This window comes from Centropristis striata, chromosome 11, assembly GCF_030273125.1.
Source record: "Centropristis striata isolate RG_2023a ecotype Rhode Island chromosome 11, C.striata_1.0, whole genome shotgun sequence".
NCBI lineage: Eukaryota > Metazoa > Chordata > Actinopteri > Perciformes > Serranidae > Centropristis > Centropristis striata.
In genome coordinates this window covers 7,960,590-7,985,297 of record NC_081527.1, presented here as the reverse complement: position 1 = coordinate 7,985,297, position 24,708 = coordinate 7,960,590, and the positions used below count along the sequence as shown (strand labels likewise).

Here is a 24,708-nt window from a genome sequence, read left to right as displayed (position 1 = left end):
GTATTAGCTCCAAATCACCTCAGTGTATTTAACTTGTGGCACTGTATGTAATGGACCACAGTCTCCAAAGGCTCTAATAAATACACATGACCTTCAGTGAGGAAGATGGAAAAATGCCTGCAGTATGTAATATGGGTTGGCGTGTGTGTGTGTGTGTGTGTGTGTGTGTGTGGTCTTGTACTTCCTACATAGTGAGGACCGGAGCACGTTTTTAACCAACAGAGTGAGGACATTTTTGTGAAGTGAGGACATTTCGGTCGCTCTTCACTTCTTTAAAGGCTTTTTTGAGAGTTCAAACTTTGTTTTAGGGTTAAAAGTTACAATTAGGTTTATGTTAGGGTTAGGGTTGGGCATTTTTAGGGTTAGGGGCTAGGAAACAAGGTTATTATAGTTAACAAAAACAAAACGAAATTACGAAAACTAGAATTGAAAAAACATTTTCGTTAACTGAAATAAAAATAAAAATTTGTTTTTCAAAAAAAATGATAACTAACTGAAACTGTTTAGTGTGGTTACAAAACTAACTAAAACGAAATAAAATTAAAGTGAAAATGTCCTTCGTTTTTGTCTTTGTCAAGTTTTTGAAGATGGATCAGACAAAGGAAATAAAGGCAAAATTTACTGTGACCTTTTTTAATCTCCCACCCAACAAATACCCCATTACAAAAAACTAAAATTAAAATTAAAATTAATGAAAAATCCCAAACTATTATAACCTTGCAAGGGAATTCACTGTTCCAATGATGGCCTCACAAAGATAGAAGTACAAGAATGTGTGTGTGTGTGTGTGTGTGTGTGTGTGGGCGTTCATGTGCGTACCTTAGAATATGAATTTTAATTAGTGGACACTCACCTGAGGACAGTTACTGTAACTATTTCTGTGTGCTCCTTCAGTTGTGTCATCTCCATTATGTTCAATCATGTGTGCAGTAACCAGGATTGTAAGTCCCTGTTTTTGTTTTGTGCTGTTATTTACCTCATGTCACTTGTTGTGCAATTTTTTTCTCCCTTTTTTTCCTCTTTTTTTTTTTCGTGGTCTGGAACAATCCGCTGTCCAATTGTTCAGAGAGCTCTCTAATCCAGCCTTGGATCTGAGTCGTGCAGCGCAGCCTAATAGGATCGTAGTATTAACCCTGATGACAATACCACCAGCTGTCGCAGAGCCCCCTGTTGGTGACCAGGGGAACTGTGTTGTGGGGGGGTGGGGGGGTTGGAAAGACAGAGAGGGAGGTGACTGACAGAGAGAGACACAGATAGACAGAGACAGTGTGATGCTCTTAGTCTCATGTGGAATAATCAAGGAAGCAGTTCGGAGGAAGAAGACAGAAACGTGCTTTATTTTTGGACGACTACCTTCACTTTAGCTCTACTTTTTCCCTCCATCTGTTAACCAAACCCCACATTTCTTTCTTCAAACTTTTTCTCTTTTGCTCTTCCCTCTCTTATCTCTCAATCCCACCTTGTTTTTCACCAGTTTGCATCCATCTATCTCGCCCCACCTGCTGTGTCCATAATTCTTCTGTTTCTTCCGGACTGGTGGCGGCTGTTGACTCTGTGCTGGTTCCATATGGCTGAATAAGTTTTAAAAAAGGGGGGAGGGGGCTTGCTCTGGTGGGTTTTCTCTGCGGGGGGCCGTTGCGTGAAGTTGAAGTTGGAGGAGGATGGCAGTGGCTCTGGATGAAGTATGGGGGCGGGTGAAGAATGTCTGCAAGCAGAACGGACTGCTCATCCTGTCCGTGCTGGCCGTAGTCATTGGCTGCCTGCTTGGCTTCTTCCTGAGAGGCAAGCAGCTCTCCGAGCAGGTCAGTTGGTTAAAATACCCGGTGGTGATTGTGACGTCTGGTGCCCCCTCCACACTACCCACCTGCCTGCTCACTTTATCTCTCCTCTCCAGTGTCCGTGTGTGGTCCCCCTATCTTCTCCTTAAATGCCGTGATGGATTCGGACACACAAACCCTAATACGAGAGATTACCCAATTCCCTGTTCCTGTTCTCTGCCTCTTTACTTCCACTCCATGTGCTGCACGTCAACAGTTTCACAGTCACATACACGTATACATGTACTGCTATCTTTGTTGTTCAGTCCCTGTAAGTTGCTACATGCTTAGCAACCAACCTTAACCTGGACACAATTCAAATTTTAACCTTAAAACCCAGTCCGAAAAACCAAACTTTCGCCACAATGGACTTATTTCACACTATACTCACTCAATAAGTACACTTCACAAATAATAATGTCTTCACCTTAAACCAGCCTATCTTAGCCCATCTAATTCTACCAAAGTATAGGTTTCATCATCACTACCCTAGGATCATTAAAGTGGAAGACAGAACAATATTATTAACCGCAGATTGAGCTTCGGACAGATGGAAAAAGACTTAATGGTGGCTGTTCAGCTCCACCTGAGAGACTAAGAAGGTTCTTTATCTTGCTGAAGTTGAAACAGAGTGTCAGGAATACAGCGTTAAGGAGCCTCCAGGGTCATCTGTTTTTTGATGAGTGAAGAAGAAAAACACTACATAAGAATGGTTGGCTCCCTCCGAAAAAAAAATGTTGGCTCATCCAGAAGCCAATTTGTCTGCTGCTGCTGCAGGCCCATTATAATGGCAAAAAACATCCCTAAGAGTAAGAGGTTTTTTTCCCCTGTTTTATAAAAATGCGAAACTGTATCCCATCAGTCACTCAGATTGCCTATAGCGTCTCCATGGAAAGGGATTGCCAGTGGAGAGATTATTTGTCAATCACTCACAGAGACATGGAGTCACCAACATACCATTTGTGTTCACTTATATAATTCACACATGACTGAATGGGAAGTGGAATTAAATAGTTGGAATTCAGAGAAAATGCTTAGAGGCTCCCAATGAACAGAGAAATTACATTTCTGCAGGCGAATAAATGATTATTTCCCGAAGCAGCGTGATAATGACTGAATTTGTGCTAAGAAAGACGTGGAAAAAAATGCTGAATTGTGTGTGAAAACCTAATCTGACTACACTGTACTTTGATGGTGCTTGAAACAGAAGGATGAAAAGGATTTGACATTGGATGATGCCATTTACGTCCTGTTGGAGCTGGTGGGTGTATTTGGGATCTTTGCATATATGATGTAAGAGGTGTGGAGGTGTTGCATTAATGTTTGAGCATGCAATGTCAAATGAATGAATAGCAAGACACAGGGGAACTTCAGATGTGTATATAAATACTGTGTAACATGGTGCACACTTTACGTGTGTCATTTAAGAAGGAATTTTTTTACGCACTGGCAATTACTGACACTACTACTTACAGCATGTGTCGTACAAAAGGCTAAAATACTGTATACCACCCACATGGTCTGGTTAACATACTGCAAGTACTATTTAACAGTTCAGTGAGGCCACGGCAAGCTGGCAAACCTTCATATGTATTTATATTTCCCTGTCCTCCCACTATTTGATATGAATGTATGCAGACAGTGGCGGTTCTAGACCAGTTTTACTGTGGGGGCAAAGCAGGGGCCAGTGTTTAATCAGAGGGGCACATTAAAAAACTGCAAAGATGATATTTAAGCATTCAAATCCTTTATTTTAGCTTATTTAAAAATCTCATTTTAGTATATTTGGAAGATACAAATACATCGATTGAAACAATGAGACTTTTTGTACGACAATGACATTTCTCATCTTTGTGCACAATTATTTATTTGTTTTGTAATATACACAAGCTTTTATTGCTTTTATTTAACTACACAATGTACACATTTTGGGTTCCTTTTGTGCACAATGCGATATTGTTTGAAGAAAAAATAGGTAAGAATTGTTCCGTCGTTCATCTTTATAAATTGATCATTTTATTATTAATTTGACACAGGGGCCACAGCAGGGGCCAAGGGCTTCTTCACAGGGGCAGTGGCCCCTGTAGGCCCCTGTGTAGAACTACCACTGTATGCAGAGAATGCACTGCAAGCAGAATACAAAAATTAAAATTAAATAGATATTGAACAAGATACTACAAGCCAACTTAATTTGGTGGATCTGGCACATGGGGAATGTTCTCATAGTACTTTAAGAATAAGAATAATTAATTTTAAGGAAGACACACAGAGATACTATCAGAACTTCAGCAAGTCTGGCATTAAACTGATTCATCTTGGGAACAAGAGATAAGATGTAAACAAAGGATATTAAAAGGGCAAGTCCATTACTTGTTTTTTTTTTTTTTAATATCATTCTGTGGTTTTGCAGTTATGTTTCCTATGTATTTGAATCCAAACATTCAAATTTTGGTCAAAGCATGTATGCTTTAGCGTCAAAATGCTATTTTATTCAAGCCATTCTGAAAACTTTTACTTTCTGAAACCATTATGAAAACTTTATCCATTGCAAGTGTGTATTACTGATGGTGGTCAGGATGTTCCCTGTTTGGAGAAGTAGTTCCACGTTTGGTTGAATCACACCAAAAGTCACACAATAACACATATAATCTAACAGATCGATGCAGCAATTTTTTTGTGCGTAAAAGGAATCTGCTGGCTTTGGAGAGAACGATGTGTACTGCTGTTGATGGGGACCGCTGCACAACTTATCTAAGCCACCTAAAAAAAGGAACACCTTAAAAAAAGTTCATTGAAACGTTTGCGATATTAAGAATATTTTCAGCTCTTTACTTCGCTGCCAGCCAGCTCTTTATAATGGGAAACTAAAGCCGTTATCTTCTTTCTTCCAAGCAACCAACTCCATTGACAAAAACAGCAAATTTACCTCGTGGGTGGCTGGTCTAACACTACCGCCACTTTTTTCTGTTAATTTATTTGTGATATTGTGTGACTTTCAGATCTGAACTAACATGGAGTCTACAGCAGCATGTTCTGTGCTGTGATTTCCAAATGTACACAGCTAACGGTGACTCAGCTACTGCTAGCATTCAAAGCTAACAGTGGTAGCCCACGTCACTGCTATTTGTGATGGCTGAGTGGGCCCCTTACTTTTCCATTTGGCGTCTGATACCAACACACAAGACTTTGGCATCCATATGAGATGCACCTCGCTTTCAAAAAACTCTAATGTTCATATAACCTGATACTGACATACAAACGCGTAATATGTAGGTGAGTTTGAACAAACTTTGGTTGGCAGCAGGTCAACACTCCATGGGGAGAGAAAAAGAGACACAACACATCTCAGAACCCATCTTCGGATGATGATTTTGCTTTTTAGTAGTTTAACTAACTTAGTTTAACCACCTACTTGAGAAACAATCTAGTTGTAAACGTCATTTCTCAGCTCCATGTCCATTTTCTCCAGTTTCAAGTACTGCAAATAATGACTAGTCCGGATATCCATTAGAAATATCAGCCCGATCGAGTGCCCAAAGGACAAATCATTGTCGATGGGTGTCAAGATGTAAAGCCATCCATGGCAACATCAGATGCACAGAGCAGGTGCTCCAATAGCTAGATCGGGGACTTAAATGCTGCAGGGGGCCACAATTTTTCATGTTCACTACCACAGGGCCACATATAGGACCGTGAACTTAACCAGATATGATGAAACTGCAATTTTAAATATGTTTACAGTGCAGTAACTTAACATATTTCATGCTTAAATGCATGTATAACAGTATAAATAGGAATACAAAAAAAAATAACCACTTACTGTGATTTCTTTTTTCTTCAGTCTTAAATTAAGATTATTAAATCTAGAAATAAGCATGTTGAACACTTAAAATAAGAAATTAACTCTTAAAACAAGATAAATGATCTAACATTTCTAAATCTAAGTTTGTTTTATCTTAAGAACCAAATCATTTGCAGTGTATAACAGTATAAATAGGAATACAAAAGGTTTGAAGCAAATAAAAAATAACCACTTACTGTGATTTCTTTTTCTTCAGTGCAAGAACAGCAGACCAACATTAATTGCAAGAAGTAATTTTGTGCATTTTTACACTGTGCTTTTAAGATTTCATGCTCAAATGCATGTAGTTGTACTGAGGGCCACTTCAAGTGAGGGTGCGGGCCGGATGCGGCTCCCGGGCCTCCAGTTGCCCATCCCTGAGCTAGGTGATGTATAACCAGCGACAAAGTCCGCACAAGGAAGAGGACAGCGTGGCAAAAAGTTGCCATTGATTTATTTACGTTGACTACTTAAGAACGTTAATTTACACAACAAACATACTTTTGTAACCTAAAACATGATAGTTTGTTGAATTCACACTGTCAACCATATATTTATATTTAACCATAGTGGAGCATATGGCTACCCAGAATCTTAAAAAGTGACATCAGGGGGTCCAGACCAAGCATCCATATGTGATGAGTTGGGAATGAGAACGGCTTTATGTGGGGCTAAAACACATGAACCATCTCTTGTTAGCTTGTGTCTTTCTCAGACGCTGATGGGTTTAAATAAGATAAGATTATGGGAAATGCAGTTTTATCTGTAGAAACGAAGTTGATTTCTGTGAATCTGTCTCAAACACAATGAGCTGAAACTGAGGTCAACAAGTTCAACAATCTGCCCACTGCCAGGATGAGTAGTACTCTCTTAGCAGTGAATACAATTTTTTTAAAAGGATGTGCCTGAAGAGCGCCTCTCAAAAACCATGACAATCCCTTGACCTCGAGGTGAACAATTCATGTTCAGTAAAGTGAAGAATATCCCCAAAAAAGTGGTTGAAATGTATTTTTTAAATTACAGGTTGAATATAGCAGAAAGGTATGAAAAGCTTTGCTGCTAGAAAAATCTTTTTCTATTTTCAGTGTAGAATAAAGTATAGGGGGGTTTGATTTGACTGCATGGCAGCTGGTAGAGTGAAAGCAAAGGTGAGAAGACAGTTATGCTTACAGCACATTCATTAATTCAAGGCGAGAGCCGGAGCGTTGGGGTGTGCATATGTTACCATATGTTGCGTTATATTCGCTTGCATTTGAATGTAGCATTCATTCGTTCAACAATTGAGAAGCACAAGGATGTTGAAACTTATTCAGCATTGAATTCAGGTTATAAAAGATAAAGATAGACACTGAAGCCTACAGATTAAAGTTTAAATCACACCACCTGATGTTAGTAGTAGAAACAGAACACAAGGAAAAATGGAAACTTAAATCTGGGCCCAATGTTTTATGCATTTTGGGTGTAAATGACTGATAGGTGCAAAAGTTTTGGAATTGGTCCTTTAGATTCCCTCAGCAAGCAGCCACAACAATTCAACTTCGACCCTCAAGATACGACCACTAAGTGCTTGTTTTTCCCACTGAGCACACTGAATAAAGGGTCCTACAGAGACAGACTTTTTTGTTAAAGAGTAAAATCCTTTTTGTTTAACCAGAAACAGCAGCTATAGTTCCCCCGCCAAACACACCAGACTCCATTGATTTAAACAGTAATTTTACCTCGTGTAAAACAAACTTCATTCAGAGGTCGACAGAGACAAAATAAAACTCACCAAACCTGCTGTTGTAAGTCTTTCTACTGTTTCAACCATCAACAACTCTGGTTTGGTAAAAAAAAGAAAAAAACGTAATGCTCTACAGCTGCTTTCTCTGCGGCTTCTTTGATGTCTGATCTTCCTCTTGTTCTTCTACCAGTAATTAAAGTTTGGTTTGATCAGAGTTCTTGAATGTTGAAAAATGGACAGACGAACCCAGGCAGTTTTGGTGAGCTTTATTTTGTTTGTCGTGTTAGAACTAAGTGTGTTTTTTGAAAAAAGTTCTATTGTATTACAAAAGTTCTATTTTTGTCAATGTCATATCCACCGTTACGCCGATGATACCCAGCTATTCCTTTCCAAACTACCTCACGCTCTCAGCTCGTATCTCTTCTTGCCCTGCTGATATCTCTTCATGGACGACAAAACACCACCTTCTGCTCAACCTCCCCAAGACTGAGCTTCTTGTTATCCTGGCCCATCTCGCTTTATATCAGCCAACAAATATTCAGCTTGGATCAACACAACTTGTACCCACAAGTTCTGCACAAAACTTGGGTGTCATGATTGATGACCAGCTGATCATTAACGTTCATGTGGCCACAATTGCCCGATTGTGTCGATACAAATTTAGGAAGATCAGACCCTACCTGATCAAAACATACAACACATCCTCTGGTACAGGCCCTTGTGATACTACTGCAACTCCCTACTGGCAGGTCTCTCTGCATGCATCTTCAGGCTTCTGCAGATGATACAGAACTGATCTTCAATGAACCCAAAAGATCACGTCACTCTTCTACTCATCTTTCTGCACTGGCTCCCAGTTGCTGCCTGCATCAAATTCAAATCCCTATCTCTTGCCTACAAAACAGCAATGGGCACAGCTCCTGCCTACCTGAGCACCTTAACCCTCTTGAGTCCATGAAACAACCTGCACATTACTATTTCATGACGTGAAGACATAAAAATGAAGCAACGTCTAGCCTCTCCATCAGCTTCCCTCTAAAGTTCTGGCTTGAAACTCCATAACAGATAATGTCAAATATATTTAGTATAAAAATATAGAACTAGATATTATCCTTATTCTACCTGTTATATTTTATATTTGCAACCTGTGTTTTAATAATTTTCAAGATCAGATTTTATGTTTTCCTGTTTCTTTTGCGTTCGATCAAGTAAGTCAAAGTAAAAAATTAATTATCAGGACATATAGGTGAGGTTGCGCTGAAAAAAACTGATACCAACATGGCATGGTAAAGATTTTTTAACAGATTTTTTAACGGAAATAATAGCCCAAGATTCCAGAGGGTTAAGTCAGGTCCACAAACACTCAAACTCACTAAAATAGAAAGGCGACTCTTCTCCTCTGTAGTTCCCCGGTGGTGGAACGAACTTCCAAACTCCATCTGATCTGCTGAGTCCCTCTTAATCTTTAAGAAGAGACTACAGTACCCATGTCTTTACTCAACAACTTCACACATAATCTACACGGATAGGCAGAGAAAAAGCACAAAAAACCCCACTATTTGCATGTTACTTATGCACTGCCTAATAGCATCTACATCCTACTGGACACAACCTTAACCCATGCCACAGGGATTTAATAAAAGTCTGGGTGCACAGATATAAAAAACATCTTAATGCAAACAATATGTCAATTTGTATGCAAATGTACATAGCTCCTGGATTTTGTGTGTCTGTGTGTGTATGAGTGTACAAACGTGAAGCAGAGTCAGCCCATGTGACAGCTTGTCCTTCATGCACACAGAAAGTACACACTTGCACATACACATTCATGTGTACACTCTGAATAATGTGTTCTCCAACTGGCATACAACAACACAAAACATACAAATGTACCTGCCCCCACTCCGCACATACACACACATGGCTCACTCTGTCTAAAAGCTCTGTCACTCGTAACAGAATCAAAAAGCTTTTATGGCTCCATCATCTGCACAGATGTGCTGTACTTAAATTTTCATTTCCAACTCTTCACCTTTGTTTACTTTTTTATTCTGGCTTTTCACCCCATGACTTACTGTCATCGTCACATAACATGCCTTTGTTTGGTTCTTTTCTAAACTGTATATATCTAAGTCATTGCATCCACTCTATAACTTCATAAATACATTACAAATTCATATTTCTCATTAAGCACTGATTGATCCAAACTACATTCAGAAAACATGCATTTTAACCGTTGATTGCTGTCGTCTTGCAAACAGATTTGACATAACTTTAATTAGTTTTAACAAGGGACTCGATTAAAAAAAAATAATCTAATTAATTAGAGGCTTTGTAATTAATTAATCACATTTTAATCGCATATAAATATTTGACCTGAGAACAGCGAGAAGTAATTTTTTTCACATGGATTTTTAGTATACCATTGAATAATGACTGAATACATAAGCATAAGCAACAAAAATATTGTTTATTTTTGTTCAAGTCCAACAGACCAGTGCAATTTTTGCCATTAAGTGTAGCAATAGCATATTTAGAAATTTCATAAATTCAGGTAGCCTATAGGTAGGTAGCCCTTCTGTAAACTAGCATACTTTGTTTTTTTAAGTAAACGCTAGCTACCACATTCGCCGCTAGCTGCTATATGTTTAGCATTGAGGTGATACTTGAGGCTGGATGTGCTGCGGTGATATGTGAATACCTTGTTGCATAGCAACACAACCATGCTCTTATCGACGCTTCCATCCGTTGGTTTTTAGTAACTAAATGTCCCATCATCCACGGGGCCAACCAAAGGTCTCATCAGCTTCTTCCTTCATGTTCACTGTGGTTTGTTGTTGTCTGAACTCATCAACGCTAGTTGGTGCTCCAGTATAATCGGTCCGCCTGAAACTCATCCAGTGAGAAACGTTTAGGGTGCAAAAATAAGTGCGATTAAAATGCGTCAATTTTTTTAGCGCATTAATTTTTGTGTAACTAATTAATCTTAATTAACGCGTTAAAGTCCCGGCCCTAGTTTTAACATATTGATATAATGTTGAAGTTGTTCCATCTGTTTCTTTCAGCACAGCAAATCTGTCTAATTTCAGTCATGCACTGAAGAAGATGGTGGTGAAATTCACCGAGCTGTGTGTACCTCCGAAAGAATCCAGACACAAAGGCATTTGTTTTTCCAACTCAGCTAAGACTTCCACAACAGGTTTAAAGCAGAAATAGTGGTTACTTCAGCCATGTTTGATGACTGGAAAAACAAGTGCAAAGAAATGTTGTTGATGTATCTGACATAAGTAGTGCCAAAGAAACAAAAATGATCCCACAGTCAAACAAGGTTTTGCTTCTAAAGCGCAATGGGGAACTGCAGAGTTGGCTGACAATTATATACTGGTTTGTCACTCTTACAGACACCTTGTTTAATACATTTTAATTACAAAAATATTGATTCCACTACAGCTTTGAGTGAAGTTAGCCTGGCTCGGTAGGGGGTCCACATAGTTTAATGAGCTGTGTATCATTTCAACCAAGCCTTAAGGCCGTCTCTCCCTTTTAGCCACATATTTTCAGAGCCATCCTTTTTTTCCAACACTGTGTTCTGAGCTATCCACGTTATTTCAAAGGACAAGCTCAAAGGGAATTCATTTAGATATTTTCAGTCCACATTCAAAGAGCATGACTATAGGTGAGGGCCTTGAACATAAATTGAGAGACGAGCAACAGCTAACCTTTTACAGTTCTCTCACTGTCCGTTTGCAGGTCTTAGAGAAAGCACTGCTGCATATTTGAAAGTTGAATGTTGAATTGGATGTTGGACTAAGCCTTTTTTGTGGTTGTAAAGGGAAGCTGTTTTAAGCGGGGGAAAAAGAGGAGACTGAAATGCCCCTGAATGCCAGGTCACGGACCTTCAGAAATTACAGGATTTAGTAAAATGTGTTCCTAAAAACATTGAGATGAGAAGTAAGCAATGCAGTCACAGAATCATGACAAATATCTGATCAGTGCTGCCTAGATTCAGTTTTGATTTCCTTGAGTTTCATTGGAAATCAATTAAAACCCGAACAGTTGGCCCGTCCAGGTCCTCTTCAGCCCTGAAATCAGTCTGCGTGAGAGAGTTTCGTCCAGTTTTTAGGCTAGAAATTTGTGACGAACTAGACAATAAAATGTTGCCTTCTTATTGTTGCATGGCAATATAGTTGCAGTAAAGGGACTTTGGGTAACGCTTTATATTTAGGTCCTTGTAATAACCATTAATTAACAAGTAATAAGGCCCTTGTAAGTCCTTACAAGATGCTTATTAACATTATTGTGTGTTTATAAGCTTATAGTTTTATAGTATATTTATAGTATTATAAGTGTTAATAATGGCATTACAAACACCCATGACCCACCCATTATGTCTTTGCCATGCCTTTATTAATCTTTTTTGTTTGCTTATTGATATTAAAATATACTTTATTGCTCATCTATTATAAGTTAACTATAAGTGAACTATGCTTTTTGCAACTACCGGATCTAAAGCGAGAACAATGCCTTATTACTTGTTAATTAATGGTTATTAAGGACCTTATTATAAAGCGTTACTGGATTTTCTTTCTTTCTTCTACATTTAAGAAACATGATATCCAACACCTGTGCATTAGAAAATCAAATTCAAACCCATAAGACAAATAAACAAACTGGAAAATGTACATTATGCAAACTACTTTGTAAATTTCATGGTTTAATATAATACAAATGCTGTCATATTCAGTATCTGACTCTTGATTTTGATTTTTTTTTTTTAATTTAAAATCACATTCTGATCACAACTGCATTTCCATACAATATTAACCCAACCTTGAATATAAACAATGTTTATGTTTATGTTGTTTATTTTATACATCATGTTTACAGTAGGTGATCATGAATCTCAAGGGAGTTCTTATCGAACACATGTAGCTGAGCATTTAATTGTATTGCAGGTTTTTTGTGACAAGGTATGTAAATGCAATTATATAGTCTGAACACAACCTGCAGCTGAGCGCTCTTATTCTTAACCACATTTAAATAATGTCATTAAATACATTAAATTTGACGTTTGATATTTCATCCAGTTCAGGAGCGTCAGTGGCAGATAGTTCATTTATAATTACAGAGTATTTAGTGAAACATACAGAGACTTAATTATGTTCATTTATCTTTGAAAATGTCAGTGATTATCTACGGCAGCTACACACTAGTGCTCATGTACTGAACATTGTGTTACATTGAGGAAAAGACAGCAGCTTAATGCAGTATAACACTGTGTTCATCAATGGTTGGAAAGAAAAAAAGAAAACGTGTCTTATTCAGTACATTTACACCCAAAAAAAAAAAAGGCTTGGGATGGTGTTTATTTTATGCCACACAAAAAAAGAATGTCCAACACTGATAAATAATAATAATAATAATAATAATAATAATAATAATAATAATAATAATAATAGGATACATGGATACATGCTCCAAAAACAACATGGTCTCACAGGAATCCGTGAAATAGCCACGGAATCCCTCAAATTTCCGTGAAACTGACACGCATGTAATGGTTTGATCCGTTAAATACACAGAGGATCAGGGAGATTTCAAAATAAAACACAGCGGATCATGTTTTTCTTGCGAGATCTTCGCCACAAAGTGATTATGTACATTCACTGAGTGAATATTTCGAAAATAAAACATATATTTCTCGCTAGAAATGTAATCAAAATCCATTTTTATGCAGAAACTAAGTCAAAATATTGTTGTTGTTTTTTTCACTAAAAATGAGAGAACTGTCCGCCATGTTTTTTGTTCTGACCGCAGGGACCTTGAAAGTCACGTGACTTGGAACAAACCAATAGGAAAAAATATCCATGGAATAGCCACGGGATATGACTTGTCATTAACTTGCATTGTAGCGAAATCCGTGTCAGTTTCACGGAAATTTGAGTGATTCCGTGGCTATTCCACGGATTTTGAGTTAAGCGAATCCGTGGCTATTTCACAGATTCCTGTGAGATCATGTTGTCCAAAAAATATGGGGAAGTTATTCAACTTGTGCAAGAATAAGATGATGAATTGCTGTGATAACACTGTTCAAGAATGTGAGGTGTTATTAGGCGGCAGTTAGACACATAGTTACCTTGCAGTGTCTCCTCGAAAATGTTTAGATAATGTTTTTCCCATTGACTTCAGATCAAAGTCCATCAACATAATTTGAATAGAATAAAACTAAAAAGCATTAGCAATAATTAGACCAAATACCAGCCACCTACACGGACACAAAAAGCAAATTGAAAGGCAACATGTTTTATTAAAAACTTGTGGTGACATAAAATTTCTACCGAAGGTGAATACACGAAGGCGTCTAAGTGGTTTGGGAGATTATTTTGACAAAAATGAGCATAAAAGCAAAAGGGAGTTTGAGACCCTGAATCAACAGGAGGACCGCAGGTGGTTTAAAGTCTTTTCAGATGATCTAAAAGCCACTGCACAATGTGTTCTTTCTTTTTTCTTTTTTCTCAGCTCCCCACAGAAATGTAGCTGCAGAATTCATGCCTTTCATTCAGATTTCTGTTATAAAAGTTACAAAAGCAGACAGAGAAAAACTCAATCTTTCCATAAATGTTAGTGAAAACTGAAGTCAGCTTAAAGATCAATACTTAAAAGGATATAATTGACTTTTTTTTTAAATTAACAGAATATCGGTTCCTCTTGTGTCTCAGTAGTAAACATGAAGCTACAGCAAGAGAGCCATATATATTTCAAAGTTTAAAGTTTAAAACGTTTCAGACATGTTTTGCCTTTTCTTTTAGCATTAATAGTCAAGCTCTCTTTTGTACACAATACAACCTTGTGGGACAATGATCTGAATTTTTTTCAGTGTGTTTAATAACACAAAATTTACGGAACATATTATGTTAAATAATATATGTAAGTATTTATCATGAGACCAACCTGGTCTGCTAAATATTACATTCCCACACAACAACAAAACTGCATTAAGAAGTAAACATACATTCTCATAAAAGATTATAAATCATCACATTGTTTTTTTATTAGGTTTTAGACAATGTCTCAACTTTTTTGCAAACATTACTGGGTTGATTTGTTGCATAACCAAGCTGCATTATTTTCATGTTAACCATCTGTTTAAAACTCTTTATGAAATGTACTGGAGAAGTTTATTAGTATATGAATGGAGTTTTAAGGAGATATGGTTGCCATGCAATGCAGAATCCCAATCATGCAAATGGGTCTAACCAGACAATCATAACATAGTTCAAATATTTTGCTTCTCTATATAACTCTTTCTTTTTCTCTGCCACTTACAGGAGGTGAAGTACTTCCAGTTTCCCGGAGAGCTGCTTATGAGGATGTTGAAGATGCTAATTTTGCCCCTCGTTGTATCCAGGTTAGAGCAACAAACACTCACACACACACATACACACACACACACACACACACACACACACACATTCTTGTACTTCTATCTTTGTGAGGACCCTCATTGGAATCGTGAATTCCCTTGCAAGGTTATAATAGTTTGGAATTTTTCATTAGTATTAGTATTAGTTTTAGTTTTAATTAGTTTCAGTGTTAATTGTAGTTTTTTGTAATGGGGTATTTGTTGGGCTGGAGATTAAAAGAGGTCACAGTAAATTTTGCCTTGATTTCCTTTGTCTTCTCCATCTTCATTATGTATGAAAAAAAGACGAAAATGAAGGACATTTTCACTATAATTTTAGTTAGTTTTGTAACCACAAAATACAGTTTCAGTTAATTATCATTATCGTGTAACCTTTAACCCTTAAAACAAAGTCTAAAATCTCGCAAAAATGTCCTCACTCTGTTGGTTATAAACGCGTTGTGGTCCTCACTATGTAGGAAGTACAAGAACACACACACATCCTTGTACTTGCAAACTGTACTTGTACTATCTTTGTGAGGACCCTCATTGGAATAGTGAGTTCCCTAGCCCCTAACCCTTTACCTAACCTTCACCATCACAACTAAATGTCCAACCCTAACCCTAATACATGGTTACCATAACATAAACCTAATCGTAACTTTAACACTAAAACAAAGTCTGAACTCTTAAAAAAGCCTTTAAAGAAGTGAGGACCAGCAGAAATGTCCTCACTTTGCAAAAATGTCCTCACTCTGTTGGTTATAAACGTATTCAGGTCCTCACTATGTAGGAAGTAAAAGAACATACACACACGTACATCCATTAGCACATAATCATACAAACACTTGAATGCTGTTTGAACAAAATGCCAAACTCAATAGGATGAAAGTCTGTAAATGACTGTGCTCAAGGAAAAATAAGTTTGAAGAGAATTGAATCAGATTGCTTTGTGATAGTTCGTATTACTTGAAATCTGGAAAAAAAACAAAAAAAACAGGGCCACTGAACCTACCAGCCTCACCTTTTCTTTTGAATGGATTAAATGAAATCAGCCTGGGATCTATTTTAACGTTCTGCTGAGCACAGTGACACATAACAAAGAAGTGTTTCTAGTGAGAGAATATTTAACCTTACATTTGGGAAATGCCGTACAACACTGTATAGCAGAGAGTGTAGCCATTGAAAGATGAGGGTCTATAGCAATATTTTTCCTGACATGAATGTGAATCAGTTGATGTACTCCAGAGTCTGAGTGTGTAGAGAAACTTTGTAAAATACACACAATGCACACAGGAAATAACTGTTAAAACACTAACTTTATTTCACACACCAACCTCTATATCTGAGAAAAAAACAAGCCGAACCGAAAGTGCCAGAAACTGCTGTTTCTCAAATGAACACTTTAGGCTGGCTTCAAAATGTAAATCCCCATGGACCTCCATGCTCCATCTTCCATCTGTCCAGCTTTAAAGCAGAAAAAATATGTTTTTACTGCCTCGTACAAAAAATAGTTTTTGTCTCTAAAACTAATTTCGCTGATTTTTTTTCTACTCCTTTCTTTCAAAGAACAACCCCATATTTTGTTTGTTTGGCAGCTTTTTGCAGCCCATTTTAATGTTTATGTTAGACAGCACCCTCTAGAGCAGTGGTTCCCAACCTTTTTCTTGAGGGACCCACATTTTTACCATTGTAAACTTTGGTGACACCCCCATTGTCCGTTGCTTCTATGAAGCCAAACTCAATGTGACTTTCATGGTACCCTCCCTTTTTCTTTTTGAAATATTCAGCATTTTCATCTCCCTGATGCTTCGCCGTTTTCCATTAGCTCTGTGTTTCTGTTGTTAGGTGAGGTTACCGCTAGGTGAGGTTGCCGCTAGGTGAGGTTACCGCTAGGTGAGGTTACCACTAGGCGAGGTTTCCTGTGTATACTGCAGGAGGGATGTTACACATGTCCTTATTCTCGCGATATAGCCTTTATTTTTAAAACTTTTCTAGTAGTGATTTTTCTATTTAAATGAATGAATAAACATTTAATGTAGCCCTTATTTAGTTGTTTTTGTCCCACTAATGAATTAAATGCTGACTCATCTATATTTAACACATTAGATTTATTACATCCCTTAAAATCAAGAGGGCTTCGGGACCCCCCGTGGATCTTTGGCGCCCCCCCTGGGGGGGTCGGCCCCCCCCCCGTTGGGAATCACTGCTCTAGTTAATGTGGTAATTATGATGGAAGTGAAGGCAGAAGTGAGGATAAAGAGCGATAAAGTCCACTTAGGCTTGTAGGCTTGCTGGAGGGCTTGTTTTAATTTTTACGACACACCCAATTATTTTAAGATCTAAAAGTATGCATAGTTGCTGCACTGCTGTACAGCTGTTATTGTTGTAACAGGTGGTGTCTTGAAACAACCAGGCTTCATTTTGCCTGTCTTTACTCATCCACCTCCTTGCCCATTTTTTTATTAGTCAGGAGTTTGAAAGGAGTCAGGAACTGCCAAGATGGTGAAGGCCAAAGCCACCCACATTGAGCTTCATTTTGAGTCATCAGAAACCTATGGGTGTCATCACAGAGACTGTGTCCATACAGTCCATTTTTCATTAAAAAAAAAAAAAAAAAGAAAGAAAAAGGAATTCCAATAACAAGTTAAAGTACTTTACACAATGCATGAAGACATGCAATAATAAAATATATAAAAGAAGCACAAGGCAACAACAGTTATTATAATATTCCAAAAAGCTGCAATGGAAGAAACAAGCTAAACTTTAATAAAAATGGTTTAAACAGGGCTTAGAATGCTGTTACACTGCAGTGCAAGATATGAATGGTAAGTTTTAACCCTCAATTTAACAGAACTGAGAGCTGAAGTAGACTTTAAGTACACAAAGAAGTACAAAGACACATTCAAAATCCCAAATGAATGATTGAATGTAATAATCTGAGCATAGGTTTTCCCTTTTAATATAAAATTCTCACAGTTCCATCTCTGAAAACATGTTTTTCTCTATCCTGTATGATGAGTATTTAATGCAGAGCCTATATATGGTTCGATTCCCTGGCTGTGCATTGCTGTCTGGTGATTAATGTCAATGACAAGCACAACCTAGATTTCTGTCTCTGCTGCACTCTACTACCTTTTTCAACACCAAAGATTGAAGGCCAATGTGTATGATGGCAGCAAACCTGTTGCCCTGTTTGTAGCTTTAGATGCATTCTTGGAAGCGTACAGCCTGCCAGATTCAGCAGTTTGACTATTTTAGGCGCAAAGCTCTTAGTTGCCTGCATGAGGTCAGTGATGTCCACCACACAAAAAAACTCCCAAAACAAATCATGCAAACGCACCGGTTACATGCAGGGTGCTTTGTGCAATAAGCTACTTACAATCTATGCAACAGCAAAGGCTGGATGAGAAGTTAATCCTCCCTCCGTCACTCTGTCTCTCTCTGTTTCTGTCTCTCTGTCTGTCTATCTCCCTGTGCTTCTGCCTCTTGTATGTTTTTCTCCATCTTCATCTATCTTGTTTATTCAACAAGTCAAAGGGCAGGAAGAGTCTGTGTTTGTGCATATCATTATTGCTTCTGGTCCACTCCCCCAGTTGCACATATTCGGAGCAGGAGATCTCCTTAGTGCAGGTTTTTCTGCCAAACGTGAGGCACGTGAGGGCTTTAATTACGACTAATCTGAAAAGGTGCATGCAGGCAGCGCTCCAGATGCACCTTTTTTAGCACATGGGAATGTAAAAGCCATCAGGGAAATATACAACAGGCTGCTGGAGCTCCTGTTGAGTCTGACATACGTACACTCAGTATTCTTGGTGGCTGCCTGTGACTCAGTGGAGGCGATAATGGATATTGAAGATGTTGTAAGGCATGGCTTGTTACTTCACAGCTGTTGTGACTGTACTATACACCTACTCCCATACTCTCAGAGATTGTTTTTTCGATTTGCCATGTACATAACTCCTACCCCTCTGAGGACATTCATGTCAATCAAGCCACAAACAAAGTCTCGCTGCTTTTTTTCTCTATCTCTGTCTCGATCCTCCGTCGTGCCAACTGATGACAGCAGAGTCTATCTCGATCAGGATGCACAGACCGGCTGGTTGACATGGTGCATGGTACAGTAGGGCTTATCTAGGGGGTGAATATCCGCCCCAGCCCTATAGCCTGCCTGTCCCCATTTTTCCCCCCTCCCAGCGCCATCTGCGCTCCAGCCAAAGCGGAAACCAGATTATCCCATGAACGCGTCATGCAGAATCAATGGCCACTCCACTTACTGCCTCCTTATGTTCCATGTTTCCTTTATTTTTAGAAATGGAATTAAAGTAATGCATAAAATAGAAGTAGATTTTTCAAATACTTTATTCATTTTGGGGGGTTTTGGGGGGTTGTAGTTAGAGAAAGCAAAAACATTTTTGATAAAGCTCTTATTTACCAATGCTTTGACTGAGAAGGTCAAAGGTGAAGGAGTTTAATGATATACAGCAGCCATACAAACATCTGGCTGATCCAAACTGACAAAGAAAATGACAGTAACTGTTGTTTTTTTCCGTGGGTTTGCTTTCACATCCTTAGAAACAGTGACAGTGATTGACATTCTTGAATATAGTGCTAAGAGAATCTTCCGAGGATCAAAAATAGATTTGGTGAATCACACACATTGAAGTATATTCTGTACTTCTTTGTGCAGCAATAAAAACGTTTTTCTGTTCCAAAGGGCATCCTGTTTTCACTTTGATATCATCCCCACTGCTTTTGGATCTGGCAGAAGTTGTTTTAATCATGTTTTTTGGAGTGGATCGATACAGAGTAATTGACTTGGTTGGTAGCCGGGTAATTACCTATGAACGTTTCTCTGACTAAAAGAAGAATAAAAAAGAGATCAAAATGAGCTCCTATAATTTGTGAGACAGCGCTATTGTAGCAGAGTAGAGAACATACAGGAGCCTTATTATAGTTTCTTATTTAAGTTTGTGTACTTGTACTTTTTTGCTGAATATCAGGATGACTCAGTGGGTTGAGGGACATGCTGTGTGCTCATCTCTACACAATGAAATGTTGAGTTGTCAGGCAATTTTGTGTTATTATGTGTGCGTCTATTCAGTTTAATGCAGCCTAATTTCTTTTGCTTGTTTATTTCAAGGGGACCTAAATTGAATTTTAATCATTTCAAGCTATCTCATTAAATAGTCCTCACTTTCTGACGCCATTCAGGAAGAATGGAGAACATGAAAGAGAATAAAATTCTTGCTAAAAAGAACGCTAAACAACTAATTAATGTGTCAGACTCATCAAACATCTGTTCATCTCCACTTTGAAAATAATTTTCAAATAATAAATGAGGCTGTCAATCGATCTTTATCTATTCCTTGCTAGTTGTTAAAAATAAATTTGGGTTGATGCGTTATTATTCCGTTAACTTTTAAAGCCCTAATAATACTGAAATATATTTCCACACCCTCATAAAACAAAATATAATTTTGTCATAGGGAATAATCTTCAATTCCAATGATGTTTGTGTAAAAAAAATAAACTAATTATGTTGTATCAATCACTTTTTATTTTACCTGTTCAGTTACTTTTTATTGCACAAAATAAACTGCACAGTGCTTAGAGAACAAACTGCTGTTCTGTGCAAGCAGCTTATTATGAATCTTTTTTCTATTTATCTCAGCCAGTGACCTCCAGGAGCCATAATAATTATTAAGGGATTAAAGGAGACAGTAAGGTGATGTAGTATAAAGAGTGACAAAGTCCAGGTTGGTTGCTGAGGCTGAATGGTTCAAACAAACACATGGCTTTTACTGCTTTTTATGTCAGTTGTTAAAACAAAAGTCACAAACGTGGGACCCATTCAGTTTCCCCAGAACCCCCTGGTGATTGTTTGAGTTGATCCCAGGGAAACTTGAATGGGTCTAAGGGCTGTTTACCAGTGGTAGAAGAAGTATTCAGGTCTCTTACTGAAGTAAAAGTACTAATACCACACAGTTAAATTACTCCACTGCAAGAAAAAGTCCTGCATTCAAAACTTACTGAAGTAAAAGTACAAAAGTATCAGTATCAAAAGTATTTGTTATGCAGAATGTTTAATATATTCTAAATATATTATCAGATTATTTGTATTGATGCATAAATGTAAGCAATGTTTTAATTTTGTACAGGTAGAGCTCATTTAAACTACTTAATACATAGTTATTAATAACTTCATTTAAATTAATTAAAAACATAGAAATAAAAAAGTCTAATATCTTTAAATTGATCATGTTTTTGATGTTAAATCTCAACCTGAAAAGTAACTAAAGCTGGCAGCTAAACGTAGTCCAGTAAAAAGTACAATATTGATCTCTAAATGTAGTGGAGTAGAAGTATAAAGCTTCATAAAATGGAAAATGGAAATGGAAATAAAAAGTACAAGTACTTCAAAACTGTACTTAAGTAGTTATTTATATTCCATCACTGCTGTTTATTCCGTGACGTAGCTATGGAGCCTGGATTGCCAAATACAACGCAACTATCAGCAACTACAACAACTATGCTGCCCGCTGGCTGCTAATAGCTAACAGGTAGCTAGCTCTCCTCTTGTGGATTTCACAACAGATTTAAAAAACTATCACTGTACAACTGTCTCACGTTAAAAGTACACTGTAAAAAATATTTGTAACATTACAGTAAAACAGCGTAAAATTGCATGACAAATAGGGCGTAAAATAAAAAATTGCATATCACCATAATAGACACTTTTAATTACTCTAAATCAAGGAATAGTTCAAAACTTTTGAAAACACAGTTTTACTGTAAAAATATAAAACTGTTTATATAAAATTAATGGAGAAATACCTTATTGTTATAAGGACACAATTACCCTAAAAATAAAGTGACTACCCAGTCCAAATTGCAGTTTTTGCTGATATTTACATATATATTTACAGTAGAAAACCCACTCACTGTTATTTTTACAGTGAAGTTCTGGCAACCCCAGTTGCTGGTATTTTACCATAAATTCAACTGATTTTTATTTAATTTTACAGTGTAACAGACATATTTAATGTTGTTTTGTTCCTGTCCCAGCTAGCTAGCTAGCATGTCAGTTGAATAATTAGCCCAGCTTGCCATGCAGCACCTAAAACCCAATTTTTCACAAAGATGTGTGGATTTATTCTAACATACTGCACTGTATGGGTCCCTGACCGATGAATATTAGAGGAAACAGATTGAAGAAATGTTGTTAGGATTTCCAGCACACGTGGAGGAGTTGCAATAAATGACAAATACAGAACGCTGTGTAGAGTCTTCTGTTAGCACAGATCGGCACACAGAGGTGTGTTGTGCCACACTGTTTTTAATATTGCAAGGTATTTTATGACAGCTGGGTTTGTTTATGAATGAATACTGTTATTGTTATTTTCAGCTAAAGCATCTGGCAACAATGTTAGCTTAGCAGGTGAGGTCACAGAGTTAGATGTAGAAGATGTGTTGGGTTTCTGGAATCTCAGCATACAGAGAGACGGACAAACACTCTGCAGGGTAAACTACAGTACTGTACTGAGGTTTTCTGTGATAAAACTACATTAACAAAACACACACCTCAACTTAGAAATCCTTAAACCGATTATTCCTCAATTTCTTAACCCTTTATCAGGCAAAGAACTATATTTGGTAACTTCAGGTAATATTTCAGGACATTTTTTTTTCAAATTTACTAGATTAAAGTGGCAAATCTACAAGAAAAGAAGTCACAGATTTAAGAGATTTAAAGTGGCAAATCTGCGGGAAAAAAGGTACAGATTTACGAGGAAAAAGTGTGAAAAAAGCAACTTTTTTCTCCCAGATTCACAACTTTAACCCTTAATAGGCCACTCATTGAAATACTTGCAAATTCCAAATTTCAACCCTAGAGAATATTGGAGGATATTACATACTGCTAGAAAAAAAAAAACATACCATAATATTTTGAGAAAAAAGTTTACGAGATCTAAGTGGCAAATCTACAAGAAAAAAATGCGCAGATTTATGAGATTTAAAGTGTTGAATCTGGGGGGGAAAAAGCTGCTTTTCCCCCACTTTTTTCTCGTAAGTCCGCAACTTTTTTCACGTAGATTTGCCACTTTAAATCTCTTAAATCTGCAACTTTTTTTCTTGTAGATTTGCCACTTTAATCTAGCAAATTTGCCACTTTTTTCTCGAAATATTACCTGAAGTTACCAAATATAGTTCTTTGCCTGATAAAGGGTTAATTCATGTCTGTTTTAGTGTTTTTTCACAAAGCAATGGTGGAAAGTCCTTTTCTTGGCTTCACCTTGACGTGTCTAATTTACCCACATCCCACAAGACCGGATCGATACTCAGCTATTAACACATGTCAGAAGCCCCGACCTTCATTTGAACTGGTTGCACTATTTTCACACTCTGACTCGTATTGACTTTTCCTGCCGTGACAGATAAAACTCGTCTTGGCAGCAGGAAGGCACATGTGTCATTGAGAACTGTTTGTGAATGACTGAAGCCACTGAGGAGACTTATATGGTCATTAACATGAACTGACATGTATCTTATTTCTCAAAAGAGAAAACAGATCCAGCATAATAATTCTCCCTGAGTTTCCAAGTCTATTAAAACTTCTTCTTCTAACGGTCGTTTTAATTCGCGGCATGGCAACGGATTGATTTGGCGAGGCCGTAAAGGCAAGGGTCAATTTAATTAATTTATTTTTCACTCCATGTTGTGGCAGGTTCATAGAAATGCTCTGAATTTCTGATGTGCTAATTTAGTAGTCACCATTGGTTTTGCAGAGATGTTGTGAGCCTCTTGTTTTGTACATGGACTCTATGCTGAATTATAAAGCTGTTGATCGAGTGTGACATCTAGAGACTTTGAATAATCCTGGAACATCAAATGGTGCCATGAAGCAGAACCTCGATGTGGCCTCTAATGATCTCAGCTGGTGAGACAAAGGCCACAGTGTCACTACCACATGTCATGGATGTCATGGATAACCGCTCTCCAAGAAGCCTCAGCCTTCTTTTTTTTTCATTTGGACAAAGGATTACTGTAATGCTCTTGCTCAGCGAAGGTGCAGCAGGGAGGACAGTAAGCCCCATATGGTCCAAAAGTCTTGTAACAGAACGTGTGCTGGAAACCTCACGGTCAAGGCAGCTACACATGGCAGGTGATGCATGGTAATCCCAAGGCTGAAGAGAGCTCAGTATCAAGAGAAGAGCCATAAGATTTCCTGTCAATAAGTAACAAGAGTGGTAAAGTCAAGGGCTGCAATGTATTTTAAATTCATTTGTATGCAGAGGAGTGCTGGTGGTGTGTGATTCAACTGAATGCTCCGATTCACATGATGGACCTTGAATAAGCAGGAACAAAATTACATTTGGGAAAAAGTAATGCTACTGTATTGTGTTTTTTTTGTTTGTTTTTAAGGATTTCCATCCCTACTCATCATCAACATTGTACACCACATGCACCAAACAGCAGACAGTCACAGAATGCAACTAACTGCCAGTAGCCATGTTTCCATTAAAGTCTAATCAAATTTGAAATGTCGCATGAAAGAAAATGCGAATTAGGGAGGTGGTTCATTTAATTTAATTACATTTTTTCATTTTATTATTTCTTCTTTTCGAACTGAAAAATAACAACAACATAAACTACAACAGCGTAGGCTAGATGCATATACGTATACATACACATACTCACATAGACTCACATAGACTCACATGCACTGCAAAAAAGTGTTGTCTAAAAACAAGATAAAAACACTAAATCTGAGGGAAATGATCTTGCTGCATGGACAGATAATTTCACTTGACAAGATTTCTTAAATTAAGATTATTAAATCTAGAAATAAGCATGTTGAATGCTTAAAATAAGAAATTAACTCTTAAAACAAGATAAATTAAAGCTGCAAGCAGCGATGAAC

The 24,708-nt window shown here is 37.6% G+C and overlaps 1 protein-coding gene across 2 annotated transcripts in view; it reads left to right on the top strand.

Moving 5' to 3' along the window:
* Positions 1–1,047: 1,047 nt before the first annotated feature.
* slc1a7a (solute carrier family 1 member 7a) overlaps positions 1,048–24,708 on the top strand; it is a 63,322-nt gene continuing 39,661 nt past the window's right edge. For both annotated transcript variants that reach the window (XM_059345249.1, XM_059345248.1), the window contains exons 1-2: positions 1,048–1,802; positions 14,710–14,789. In XM_059345249.1, the coding sequence (XP_059201232.1) occupies positions 1,662–1,802; positions 14,710–14,789 (221 nt within the window). In that variant the 5' untranslated portion in view covers positions 1,048–1,661. The remainder of the gene's footprint in view (positions 1,803–14,709; positions 14,790–24,708) is intronic.